Source organism: Artibeus jamaicensis, unplaced genomic scaffold (assembly GCF_021234435.1).
Source record: "Artibeus jamaicensis isolate MK-2021 breed Jamaican fruit bat unplaced genomic scaffold, CSHL_Jam_final contig_354, whole genome shotgun sequence".
NCBI classification, from domain to species: domain Eukaryota; kingdom Metazoa; phylum Chordata; class Mammalia; order Chiroptera; family Phyllostomidae; genus Artibeus; species Artibeus jamaicensis.
In genome coordinates this window covers 30,223,867-30,237,306 of record NW_026521803.1, presented here as the reverse complement: position 1 = coordinate 30,237,306, position 13,440 = coordinate 30,223,867, and the positions used below count along the sequence as shown (strand labels likewise).

At 42.3% G+C, this 13,440-nt stretch overlaps 1 protein-coding gene across 2 annotated transcripts in view; it reads left to right on the top strand.

Annotated features, from left to right (window-relative positions):
- CFAP53 (cilia and flagella associated protein 53) overlaps positions 1-13,440 on the top strand; it is a 30,709-nt gene that overhangs the window by 13,983 nt on the left and 3,286 nt on the right. For both annotated transcript variants that reach the window (XM_037165040.2, XM_037165041.2), the window contains exons 4-6: positions 1,065-1,368; positions 4,400-4,618; positions 9,145-9,361. In XM_037165040.2, coding sequence (XP_037020935.2) covers positions 1,065-1,368; positions 4,400-4,618; positions 9,145-9,361 — 740 coding nt within the window. The remainder of the gene's footprint in view (positions 1-1,064; positions 1,369-4,399; positions 4,619-9,144; positions 9,362-13,440) is intronic.

Here is a 13,440-nt window from a genome sequence, read left to right as displayed (position 1 = left end):
TGATAAATGTCAATTTGTGAGGTATTGATCAGTCTTGCAATGAGAGTTTAGATGTCTGTCTTTCAGTCCTAGAGATTAAAATTTCATCAGAATTTCCATGTTGAGCCTGTTCTCCAACTCCAGCTTCTTGGTGCTGAATTTGATTTAGAGACCAGGAAGGCTTGATACTTACAAACTTTGCCTTCAGTTGGGTCCTTACGAGCCGGCTGTGAGCCAGAGCCTCCTGCACGCTCTGAAAAAGTGCAGCGGAAGCCGGCGTCCTACCCCCAGGTGCTCTGATGTAACCAGTCTGGCCTGGGAGTAGGTGGGGAAGAAGTGGGGGTTTTCAACGCATCTCTCAGTAATTCTAAAGTGTAGACATTGCTGACTCTCAGGGGGCTCAATGAAGAACTTTTGAAGAAATGGAGTTACTGAGACTGAAAGAAAGGGTGAGGTCTGAACACATATGGAGAGAGCGTTTCTTCCTGAATGGTGAGAGAAGCCTGAGTGTGAAAAGGCCGCTCTGGCAGAGACCCCTTCAGTGGACGTGCACCCGCCAGGGGTCCAGGGGCCACGGGGAAGCTCCACAGCGATACGCGCCTCTGCCCTCGGGTCTTTCCGCGGATGTGCACGTGGGGTCTCTTCCTGCCAAAGCTGAGTGGACCCACCTCTCTGCTATTTCCTCCACAGTAATAATCATGGTTACCATTTATTGAACTCTGGTTATTCATTCATCAGGCATTTACATCCATTATCTCTGACACTTAACAGAACCTTAAAAGACAGTTGTTTTGCAGATTTAAAAACAACAGGCTCAGATAGGTCAAGTTTTTGATCCAAGGTCACACAGGAAATGTCAAAACTAGATTTCAAAGCCTGTGCTGTCCTACCCAGTGCCGGTATTTTGTCTGTGACGTCGTGGTACCTGCCTCCCGGCTGCTCCCTCACATATTTTCTCTGCTCGGACAGCCTGCATCCAGATCCTTTACTTTTCTTCTTCAGTTTCTGACTGTTCAGACATGCGCCCAAATAGAGCTGTGTCTCATGGAAGACTTGATTTTGTCCTTTTAAAATTCCCCTTTCAGGGAACGCTGTGAAGAGCTCCGCGCCCAGTTGTCTTGTATCCATGAGAAGAAGGTGTGCGAGGAGCGGAAAGCACAGATTGAATTTAACAAGGAGCTGAAAAGGCAAAAGCTGGTAGAAGAGGAGATGTTCTCAAAGCTCTGGGAGGAAGACCGATTAGCCAAGGAACAGCGAGACAGCGAAGAGGCGAGGAGACAGAAAGAGCTGGTGGAGAACACACGCCTGGGGCTGAATGCCCAGATCACCGCCATCCAGGCACAAAGGCTGGCGGCGCGGCAGCTGGAGGAAGAGGAGGCACGCCTTGTGGTGGGCCTTCTAAAATGCCTGTCCTGGGGTGATCAGCTGGGGGGGTGTGGGGCGCACTTAGCAGGCCTGTTACTGTCCCGTTTGCCTAAAGGCCTGGGCTGGTTCACAGGGCAACACAGGAGCCTTGGGCTTTGCGGCCCAGCTACCTCATTACATGGGGCAAGTTACTGAACTACTGTGTCTCAGTTGCTCTAGAAAAATGGGACAAAAGGCAGTTGTTTGGTGGGGGGAGGATGACATGGGACGATCATTGGCAGTGCTGTGGAGGACTGGTGACAGTGTGGCCCGCATCCGCTGTTCTTTAATCTGTAAATTGACACTTTCCAAATCCCGTGAAGAAGGGTTGTACAACAGCCACTGTAACCCTCTGGTCTCTAAAGTCAGTAATTTTGTTCCAACAAGACTGTTGCTGCCCCAGCTGCAGCCATTTTCAACCAGGGCACTGCAAGAATCTGTAAAACGTGCAACACCTGACTATTTAGTTACGGGCACTGACCTTTTTTCCCCTAGACTGTCAAAGAAAAAATGATAGCAGTCAACACAGCAATAGCCCTCTGGTGTGAATGAATCAAAATTATATCTGTTTTTTGTCAGATCAGTAAAAAACATTTTTGATGTGCTGCAGAATTTTAATTTATGTACCAGGAGATGAAACAGGGTGAAAATCACTCCCCTACTGTACAGAAATTAGAGTTTCCACTGAAAATGTGTGAAAGCACTTTAAAAAGTAGCAATTTTATATGATGTGTATAAAGCTGTCAACAACTGATATGTTATTACCACTAAATTTAGGAAAAAGTTATTATCTTTCTGGGAAACCCTAAGTTTTGAAATTTGGAACCATAAAAAAAGTCAAAGGAAAGCTAGAAGCCTTCTTGGGGTTTCAGATGGTTTTCTTTTGACATGTTTACTAGAAGATGTCTAAATATTTCAGCTCCTCTGAGGAAATCAAACTGGTGGCCCCCCTGCTGCCTCGTAGACCTGCCCTCTGGCATCAGACACCTAGGGACCCATTTTCGGATACCACATGTGTGTGGTTTTCTCTTGCGTCACCAATTCTCTGATTCTGTGTGGACAGCAGCAAGGCACCCTATGCTTTGATTCTGTCCTCACACATCCAGAGGTGGTGCCAGACTCAACAGGCTTACAGGCTCCATCTCCCAAGACTGCTAGTCATGAGTGGGGGGTCCCCAGGTTACCTGTACTTCCATCCCCCTTGGCTACAAAGTCAGAGGTGCTCACGACTCCTCTCAGGTGTGATAATTAACTACAACAACTCAGAGAACTCGGAGAAGTGCTGTCTGTATGTACCGTTACTAGTTTATTGTGAAGGATGTAACATGGGAACGTAGATTTATGTAGCCACTCCCAAAATCGGGACCCAGGGTTGTCCCATCACCCAGAGAAACTCCTTCCAGTGGTTCCTTTACAGTTGTAACCTCTCGCAAGCCTAACTTCTGGCAGCTACCACTATGTCTTTATCACTGTTTTGTTGTGCTTTTGAGAAGGTTATGTAATTTCGACCCTTTAAAATGTTTTATTTTTAAATGCACAGAGGTGGAGAGTCCAATGAACCCCTACGTACCTGCCTCTCGGCTTTGGTGGCTCCCACGTTTTGCCACGTTGGTCTCCCCTGTCCTTCCCATCCCCTCTGTCTTTGCTTTAAAACAAACCCCGACATCATATTTCCCCTTATACATCTCAACAGCAACATAATTCAGGACATTTTCTTATACAATGCCAATGTCACACCGAAAGAAAGTATTAATAATAATTCATCTTTATCATCCAAAGTCAGCATCAAGTTTCCATCATTGTCTCAGTTGACAATTAAATCCGATTCCAAATATGGTTGTTACAAGTCTGTTTTACAAAGAGTGACTGTATATTATTCATTTCAGGTTGAAAGGGGTGCAATAAATTCGTTACATTGGCACAACAGGTATAAGATCAGAACTATCCTGGTGAAACCAAAACATGGTAAACTACTCTGAGGTCTCTTAATCTTGGGCAGTTTCCCCCATCCCATCTCTACCTACGTTACAGTCTGGGTTTGGCCGACTGCTTCCCGCTGCTGTGATCAAGCTCACTGTGGACAAAGTGTGGCCTGCGCTTCCCCTGACTCTCCTGTTTGATGCCCACTGCTTTTCCTCAGATACCGCAGAGTACTTTCACTTCAATTATCAAATCTGGCCCTTACAATTCAGTTGGATTTACAGCTCATGACATTAATGGAAAAGTCTGGTAGTTATAACTCCCCTCTCACAAAAAAACGAATCACGGCTATTGTTAATCTCAGTTAAATCAAGTCAAATTGGCATTTGGATCCCATCCTCAGTGTTGCTACATCATCTCCCATCCCAGCTGGGCCAGTCCTTAACCCTCTAGGAGAGTTCTGCTGCCTCCGGCAGGAGGGCTAGAGCCTCTGGTATACTGCTTCCAAATTTTCTACCAAACCCACAGCGCTCAACAGCATTGCTGCCCCAGTTAAAACTGCTTGATTGGCCAGGCAACCAAGCTGGCCAGGAAGGTCAGAAAGCTAATAAGAGAGGGAGGAAGGGAGGGAGAGAGAGAGGGAGAAGTGGGGGAATACTTTTAAAGAACAGAATGCTTAAACTTTGGTCTGTGTGTTCAGCTGATGTGCACATTTCTGTTTTGGGACTCTTACTGCTGTTTAATACTGTGCTCAAATCGGGGCGTGCAGATGTGAGTACAGCCTAGAAGGCCACACGCTGAAACGTTGAGAGTGGTGCTGAGTGATGGGCACTAAGTGTAATGGTGATTTCTCTTCGCACTTTTCCGAATTTTGAACTTGACAACTGCTTATTCCTTTATGATTGCACACACAGCAACTTCACAAAGCCTTATTGCTGACTGAGCAATGAAAAGGGGGTTTTACGTCTCATCGTCCCTCTAACTCCAGGTGTGGGTGTTTCCAGGAAGCCTTGTTTTCTCATTTCCTGCATGCAGTGCATCGGTTTGTTTTGTCCAACTGTACTGAGGCATCACCTTCCTTGTTGTTCTACCTTAGGAAAATGGCAAAGCTCAGGTGAAACTTGAAGATGAGCGGGAAAAGCTAAAGAAACAGAAGACGAAACAGGAAATTAGGGTCACTTTGCAGAAAGCTCTCCAAGAGAAGATAGAACGTGTTCAGCAGGAACACAGACAAGAGCAGGACTTGGACCTGAAGCTCGTGCGCAGCGCCTTGCAAGACTTACAGGAAGAGGCTGATAAAAAGAAGCAAAAAAGAGTAAGACGTTCATTCAGTGCCTAATACATGCTGGGTGGGGTTCCTTGTTGAGTTCTCAGTCTTGCAGGAGCCGGACCTGTGCAGAATGAACCGCAGCAGTGCCACTGTAAGGGTGGCATCAGCTGTATCGGAGAACGGTACAAATAGAGATTCATAGGTGCCTGAATCAGAAGTCATAAATCCAGATCCCGGTAGGGACAAGGAACCTGTGTTTTAGCAGGATCCCTTACGTTGTTATTCGGGTCATCACTGAATTTCGATTGCTCCTAGTCGATAATGTGGCATTGGCACTGGGGTAGCAGGATGGGATCACGGGGGGAGGAGTGACTAAGTGTCGGGAAGCAGGGGAGGACATGCTTGAGAAAGTGATATTTGAGTTGGATCTTGGAGGGTACGTAAAGTTCCGTCAGGCAAAAAGGGTAGAGAGAAGCATTCTAGTAATTTTTGAGCTGTCTGTTCCTTTGAAATTTGTTTTTAAACTCTTAAGGGTGTCATGCTTTTCCTGTTGTACTATTTTTTATAGACTTTTTCGGAGTGGTTTTATGTTCAAGCAGAAGTGAGCGGAAGATAGAGATTTCCTATAGCCTCCTGTCCCCACAAGTGCACAGGCTCCCTCATCATCAACATCCCCTACCAGACGGGTGCATTCGTTACGGCTGATGAACCTGCACTGATATCATTATTACCCACAGTCCAGAGTTTCCATTAAGGTTCACTCTTGATGTTAAACATTCTATGGGTTTGGACTAATGAATAATGGCATGTAATCGCCACAACAGTATCACATGGAGCAGTTTCACTGCCCTGAAACTATCTCTATAGTACCGCCTTTTCCAGAATCTTATGTAGTTGGACTCATACAGTATGAGCCTTTTTAGATTGGCTTATTTCACTAAGTAGTATGCATTTAAACTTCCTATCTTTTCATGGCTGGATAGCTTATATCCTTTTAGCACTGAATAATATTCCATCATGCAGAGATGTACCACAGTTTATCCATTCACCTCCTGAAAGACACCCTTGGCTGCCCCCAGGTTTTGGTGGCTATTAATAAAGTTGCTGTGCACATTCACATGTAGGTTGTGGTGTGAACATAAGTTTTTAACTTGGGTAAATACAAACAGAGCTATTGTAGGATCATATGGTAAAAATGTGTTTAGTTTTGTAGGAAACCACCAAACAGTCTTCCAAAGTGTCGGTACCACTTTGCGTTCCCACCAACAGTGAATGAGGGCTCATATTACTCCACATTTTCATCAGCATTTGGGGTTGTCAGTGTTCCGGACTTTGGCCAGTCCAATAGACATGTAATGCTGTCTCATTGTTGTTTTAATTTGTGTTTCCCTGATGACATATGATGTGGTGCATTAAGGGTTCTGAACCCAATTTCATTATAAGGAAGTGGGGGTTTTCCAAGCAATGCCCAGGACATCAGCTGGGTGTCCTACAATTTGGCTCAATTCTGACACCGTTTACCAAGAGATAGCATCCAATTGCACAGGTAAAAAGGGCCCAGTTCTACAAGGCCAGCCACTATTTTAGGCACCAATTGCAAGCCCAGGTTGTTAACTGTGCTTCTAACTACCAGCTGCAAATTGGAGCTTCCAATAACTCGAATGCTGATTGCAAATTGAGGTTGTGACCTGTATTTCTGACCGGCTGGCTATAAATCAGAAGTTTCCACGGCCCCCTCCTTGGGCTTGATTAATTTTCTAGAGCAGTGAAGAGAACTCAGGAAACCCATTTACTCACTGAATTATCTGTTTGTTACGAAGGATATTAAAGGATGCAGACCAACACAAAAGAAGAGATACATAGGTTTTAGACAAAGGAGCTTTTGTCCTCGAGTGGTTTGGGACCCGGCATGGTGGAACATGAAAGTGTTCTGGCTCCCCGACCTGGGCGCCCTCCAAACCCTCTCTTTTTGGACTTTTATGAAGGTTTCATTACATAGACACAGTGATTAAATCACTGGCCGTTGATGTAACTTCCAGCCCCTTTCCCCTCTCTGGAGATCAGGGTGTTGGAACTGGGGTTCTAACTCCCTAAACACATGGTTGGTTCCCCTGGCAACCAGCCCCCAACCTTAGGTGCTGTATAAAAGTCACCTCATTAACATAAGACACCTTTCTCACTTTCATTACTTAGGAAGTCCTAAGAGTTTTAGGAGCTGTGTGCCAGAAATGGGAACCAAATCACCAAATATGTATTTCTTACTATAAATTGTTCACAATATTGCAAGCATCATGAAATCAGATGTGATGTGACCTTTGGCCTGGCTCCTTTCACTTAACGTGTTTTCAAGGTTGACCCATGTTGTGCTGTGGGTGAGCACTTCATTCCTTTATGTGGCTGGATAATGCTCCACTGTGTGGATGTACCCCATCTGGTTTATTCACTTGTCAGCTGATGGATACTTCAGCTCTTTCTACTTTTTGGCTATTATGAATCATGTTACTGTTATCATTGATGTGTAAGTTTTTGTTTGGACATAGGTATGTTTTTGGTTTTTTCGGGTACGTAACTGGGAGTAGAATTACTGAGTCCTAGGGTAACTCTTATGTTTAAGGTTTTGAGGAATTGCCACGTTATTTTCCAAAGTGGCTTCACTATTTTGCATTCTCACTAGCAGTATAGGAGGGTTCTGATTTCTTCACATGCTCATTGATACTCATTGTTTGCCTTTTTTAAAAATCTTCCTAGTGTGTCTGAAATGATATGTCATCTTATGGTATGTGATTTTGATTTGCATTTCCCTGCTGACTAATAATGTTGTGTCTCTTTTCTTATGCTTATTGACCATTTGTGTATCTTCCTTGGGAAAATGTATTTGAAATCTATTGTATAGACTTCTTAAAGAAGTTTATTCAAGTCATCTGCCCAATTTTCAATAGGGTTATTTGTCTTTTCATTATTGAGTTGTAAGAGTTCTTTTTACGTTCTACAAATTACCTTACATGTGTGGTTTGTAAATATTTTTTTCTTACTGCACTTTCTTGATGATGAACTTTGAAGTACAAAAGTTTTTAATTTTGATAAAGTCCAATTTATGTTTTCTTTCCTTGCTTTTGCTGTCATCTCTAAAAAACTATTTCTGGGCCCAGATTGCAAAGATGTTTTCTTGTTAGTTATATAGTTGTAGCTTTTACATTTGGGCCTTTGATGCATTTTTCGAGTTGTAGTTTTGTATGTGGTGTGAGGCAGAGGTCCACCTTCCACATGTGGACGTCCTGTGGTCCCAGCACCATTTCTTGAAGAGACTTCTTTTTCCCTTTGGAATTTTTGGCACCCTTGTTATAAATCCATTAACAGTACATGTGAGGGCTTATTTTTGGACTTTGACTTCTATTTCATTATCTGTGTGTCCACCCTTATGCTTTATCGCATGTTTGTATGTCTTTATCACTGCAGTGAGTTTGAAATCGGGAAATGTGAATCCCTCCGCTTGGTTCTCATTTTTCAAATTGTTTTGACTGTGCTGGCTTCCTTCCATTCTCGTAGGAATTTAGGATCACTTTACCCATTTCCACAAAGGAGACAATTGGGATTTGGATAGAAATTATTTTGAATCTCTAGACCAATTTGGGACAATTACCATTTTAACAATATTGTCTACTGATCCATGAACATAGAATGTCTTCATTTATTTAGGTCTTCTTTGATTTCTTTCAATAATATTTTTTAGTTTTAAGAGTATAAGTTTTGCTTTTCTGTGTTAAATTCACTCCTAAGTGAGACTGAGACTATGCCGACAAGCCATGGTGATAGTCCAGCTACACCCTCAGGCCTCACTAGTCCTACCTCAGATCTGTGACATTCTCCCAAGAGATCAGATCAGAGATCAGATGGAGCAGCACAAATACAAAACCAGGGAAGATGGAGAGCCAGCTGAAACATCTTTGTTATCCAGCCCAGTTGACAACCTTAGCTGCACATTAAGATCACCTGGAGAACTTAAACACTGTCCATTAGATAGGAAACTCTGGAGGTGAGACTCAGCCCTTGCTGCTTTTTAGAGCTCCCAAGTGTAGCTGAGATTAAGAGTTGCTGTGGTAAAGTATCAGGTGACTGAGTTGTCATCTAGACGGAGACAGTGCAGAGGCAGGAGTAGTGACTGACTTTGTCTATCAGGTTAAGATTTCATCTCCCTAAATTAAAATACATGAAAATAAAGCTGTATAATTGCAGATTATTTTGGAACTGCTTTGAGAAGTAACTCATTTAACAACATATTTTAAAACACTTCAAATAGATACAGAGAATAGTACAAAGAACCCCACGCGTCCCTCACCTGGTTTCAACAACCATCAGCTGACGGCCATCCTGGTTTCGTCTGTGCCCCCACACATCACCCCACCACTCCCAGATATTTTGAAGTAAGCCCTTGGCATAATCTTTCATCTATAAATGTTTCAGTAGTAGTTTTAAAACATTGAGATTGTAGCTCTAAAAGATTGTTTTGAATGTCCGCAGTATCATTATCACACCCAAAAGTTTTACCATGTGGTAATTTTTGTGTTGCGTAGGAGGATATGATAAGAGAACAGAAGATATATCATCAGTATCTGGCACAGTGTCGTGAGGAGGAAAGTGCCCAGGAGAGAGAACTGGACAGAATACTGGAGGAGGAGAAGGCAAAGAAGTTGGCTGAGAAGGACAAGCAGCTGAAACTTGAAAAGGAGGCAAGGAAACAACTTGTGAATGAGGTCATGTGCACAAGAAAACTTCAACTTCAAGAAAAGCGTAAGGAAATAAATTCTAATTCTGTTTTAATTGAGCCTTGTTACATTCATCGTAAAGTAACAACTTTATTGTTTATATTTATTTTAATATTCACATATTTATATTGAATAAATATTTTAAATGAATAAATATCAATAAATATTCAATATATTTATATTAAACATAAAATTATAATTATGGTTTTGTTTTATTGATTATGCTATTATAGCTGTCCCATTTTTTTCTCCCTTTTATCCCCCTCCACCCTGTACCCCCCACCCTCCAGCATTCCCCCCTTTGGTTCATGTCTATGGGTCATACATATAACTTCTTTGGCTTCTCCATTTCCCATACTATTCTTAACCTCCCCCTGTCTATTTTGTACCTACCATTTATGCTTCTAATCCTTATGCCTTTTCCCTCTTTCTCCCCCTTCCACTCCCCTGTTGATAACCCTCCATGTGATCTCCATTTCTGTGATTCTGTTCCTGTTCTATTGTTTGCTTAGTTTGCTTTTGTTTTTGTTTTTGTTCTTGTTCTTTAGGTTCAGTTGTTGATAGTTGTGAGTTTGTTGTCATTTTATTGCTCATAATTTTGGTCTTCTTTTTCTTAGATAAGTCTCTTTAAAATTTCATATAAAAAGGACTTGGTGATGATGAACTTCTTTAACTTGACCCTATCTGGGAAGTACTTTATCTGCCTTTCCATTGTAAATGATAGCTTTGCTGGATAGAGTCATCTTGGATGTAGGTCCTTGTCTTTCATGACTTGGAATACTTCTTTCCAGCCCCTTCTTGCCTATAAGGTCTCTTTGGAGAAATCAGCTGACAGTCTTATGGGCACTTCTTTGTAGGTAACTGTCTCCTTTTCTCTTGCTGCTTTTAAGATTTTCTCCTTATCTTTAATCTTGGGTAATTTAATGATGATGTGTCTTGATGTGTTCCTTCTTGAGTCCAACCTCTTTGGGACTCTCTGAGCTTCCTGGACTTACATGTCTATTACCTTCATTATTGTTTCATATGAGTTTTCAATTTCTTGGTCTTCCTATTCTCTTTCTGGTACCCCTATGATTCAGATGTTAGAATGTTTAAAGTTGTCCCAGAGGTCCCTAAGCCTCTGCTCATGGTTTTTTGTTTTTTTGTTTTTTGTTTTTTAATTCTTATTTCTTCATTCTGTTCTGGTTGAATGTTTTTTTCTTCCTTCTGTTCTGAATCATTGATTTGAGTGTCCCAGTTTACTTCCCTTCACTGTTGGTTCCCTGTATATTTTCTTTATTTCACTTTGTATAGGCTTCACTTCTTCCTTTATTTTGCATCTGTACTCAACCATTTCTGTGAAAATCTGATTACCAGTGTTTTGAACTCTGTATCTGATAGGTTGTCTATCTCCTCATTGCTTAGTTCTTTTTCTAGAGTTTTGACCTGTTCTTTCATTTGGGCCATATTTCTTTGTCTCGGTGCATTTGTTACATTGTAAGGAATGGAGCCTTAGGTATTTGCCTGGGTGGGGCAACCCACATTGCTGTGCTGTGCGGCACTGTATGTGAGGGAGGGGTCAGAAAGGGAACAATGCCACTTCCTTGGTTCTTGCCCTGCTCTCAGTCACTTCCTCCATTACGTATAAGCAATTGGGCCCTTCTGGTGCTAATTCCCAGATGGGTGGGTTTGTGTACATTCTAGCAGCCTGTGGGTCCCTCCAGTGGACTCTCCTGTAAGACTGGGAGTTTCTCCCACTGCCACAACCCCCACACATTTTTACAACCAGAGGTTTTGAGGCTTTATTTCCCTGTCCTGGAACCCTGGATTCCGTTGTCTGTCTTGCTCCCCAGTTGTTCCTCCTGGCTTATCCACACATGAATGTGGGACCACCAGGTCTGCCAGCCACCCCTTGCCGTGTGTCCCCTCTGCCCCAGCTGCCCGTCTCTGCCCCTCCCACCAGCCTGGATGAATGTTTCTTCTTTAACTCCTTGGTTGGTGGACTTCCATACAGTTCAATTTTTTGGCAGTTCTGGTTGTTTTTTTGTTTTCAAATTGGTTGGTGTCCTTCATTTGGTTGTGCAAGGAAGTGAAGCATATCTACCTACACCTCCATCTTGGCCAGAAGTTTCCTATGATTATGTTTTAATTGAGGCAAGTTAAAATTTCATTTAAGTAACAACCAATATATTCTTTTTTTATTAAAAATTTTTTATTTATTTATCTTTAGAAGGGAAAGGAAGGGAAGGAGAGAAGGAGAGAAATATCAATGTATGGTTGCTTCTCGTGTGTCCCCTTCTGGGAACTGGCCTCTGCTAGGAACTGGCCTGCAACCCAGGCATGTGCCCTGACTGGGAATCGAACCGCGATCTTTTGGTTTGCAGGCCCGTGCTCAATCCACTGAGCTACACCAGCCAGGGCCCAATATATTCTTTAAGTAGGTATTATGTATGAAATACTAGGAGGGATGAAAAAGGATTAAGGCAAGATCCTTCCCTTGCAGATGTTACCTAATTATGACCTCATACACTTTGACCATACTGTATGAAGAGTTTTGTATCCCAGCAGACTCTGAGTCGTAGCGGAGACGTCCTCAAGGTGGAAGGAACAGTGTGTCCTCTGAATGGTCTGTGCACCTTAGTGATTATGAAGAAGAGTGAGAAGGTCCCAGGGCACAGACTGCCATCTCCCCCCTCTCCCCTTTACCTATCCCTCTTTTCTTTCTGCAAGTGTCTCCGTGCTTTCCTACCTGCATACCTTTGCTTGGGTAGTTTTCTTTGCCTATGATGCTTTTGATCTTGAGACATTCTGGACATCCTTCAAGAAAGCTCAAATGTCTCATTCCTGGAGAGGCCCTCTGTGTCACCCAGTTCATAATAAATCCTCTTTCTGGGCCTCTCACGGTGTCTTACTCATGTCTTAGCACACCATTGTGTTCCCTGAGCTTCGAACGGTGCCTGGTTACTGAAGGAAATATTTGTAGAGAGGACCAACGGCCTCCTCAGGTTCCCACCATCCCGTGTCCAGCCCAAAGAACTGTAGGCAGGAAATGGATGGATTACTGGCAGGTGCCACAGACTTCACACTAGTTGTCTTTGCAAGAGAAAGCTCATCTCGGCTCTACTGGTGAATTCTCCACTCCAGACATGACAACAACAGCTGAAAATTGTTGAGTCAGGATTAGGTAGAGTTTTAGGAAAATGAAAAGAAAGCTTATAAGCTAAAAAGATTTCTGTTTTCACCCATGACAGTGTTTCAGAATGTACTGAGAAAACAGAAAATTTAAGTATTTGAGACCATTTATAAACAAGGAAACATAATCAACCGTAATTCCACCAGCCCAGGAATAGCTACTATTCACAACTTCATGTATTTCTTTTCAGTATTTGTAGTGTGTATATAATTTCCCCCCACAAATCAAGATCATGTGGAATGTATTGTTTTATGGTCTGGATTTTCTACTTATCATTAGTATTTTCCAGGTCATTTTCCTTTGATTTAAGGTTTGTAATGCTGCCTAGAAATCCATGATAAAAATGGACTGTATTTTATTTTACCTAAACCCAACTATTCAGAATGTTTTGAATCTTTTTACTACTACTTTAGCATTGCAGGTTACCATCAGTAAGCAACAGATGACTGTATTACAATATTGTAAAAGCTCTGTAAATTTTTTTTATTTTGACTTATATATGATTAAGATATGTTTCTATAAGTAGATTTGGGGAAGATATGTACCTTTCAGATGTATATAGCCCATTTGCATTTATTCTTTTGTGAACTCTATTCTTTGTTATTTTTTTCTATTGGGATGCTTCAGTTTTTCTTACTTAATTTATAAAGACCTTTTGTACTAAGGCTTTCTCAATGTTTTTTGCAATAAATAAAATCTCTCACTAGCATAAGAGAACTACTTTTAGAACTACTTGTCCACAAGAAGAGAAAGGCGAGCCCTGTTCTAACTGTGGTGATCTGGTTTGGAAAAGGCTGACCATAGAGTCTCAACAATAAATGATGGAAAGAAACTCTGTGGAGATTACAGCACCTACGGACCTCAGCCCCGTTCTTGCCTCGGTGGAGACACCCCCGTCTGCCTTATTGATCTGAGATCCAGCCCAGTGCTTC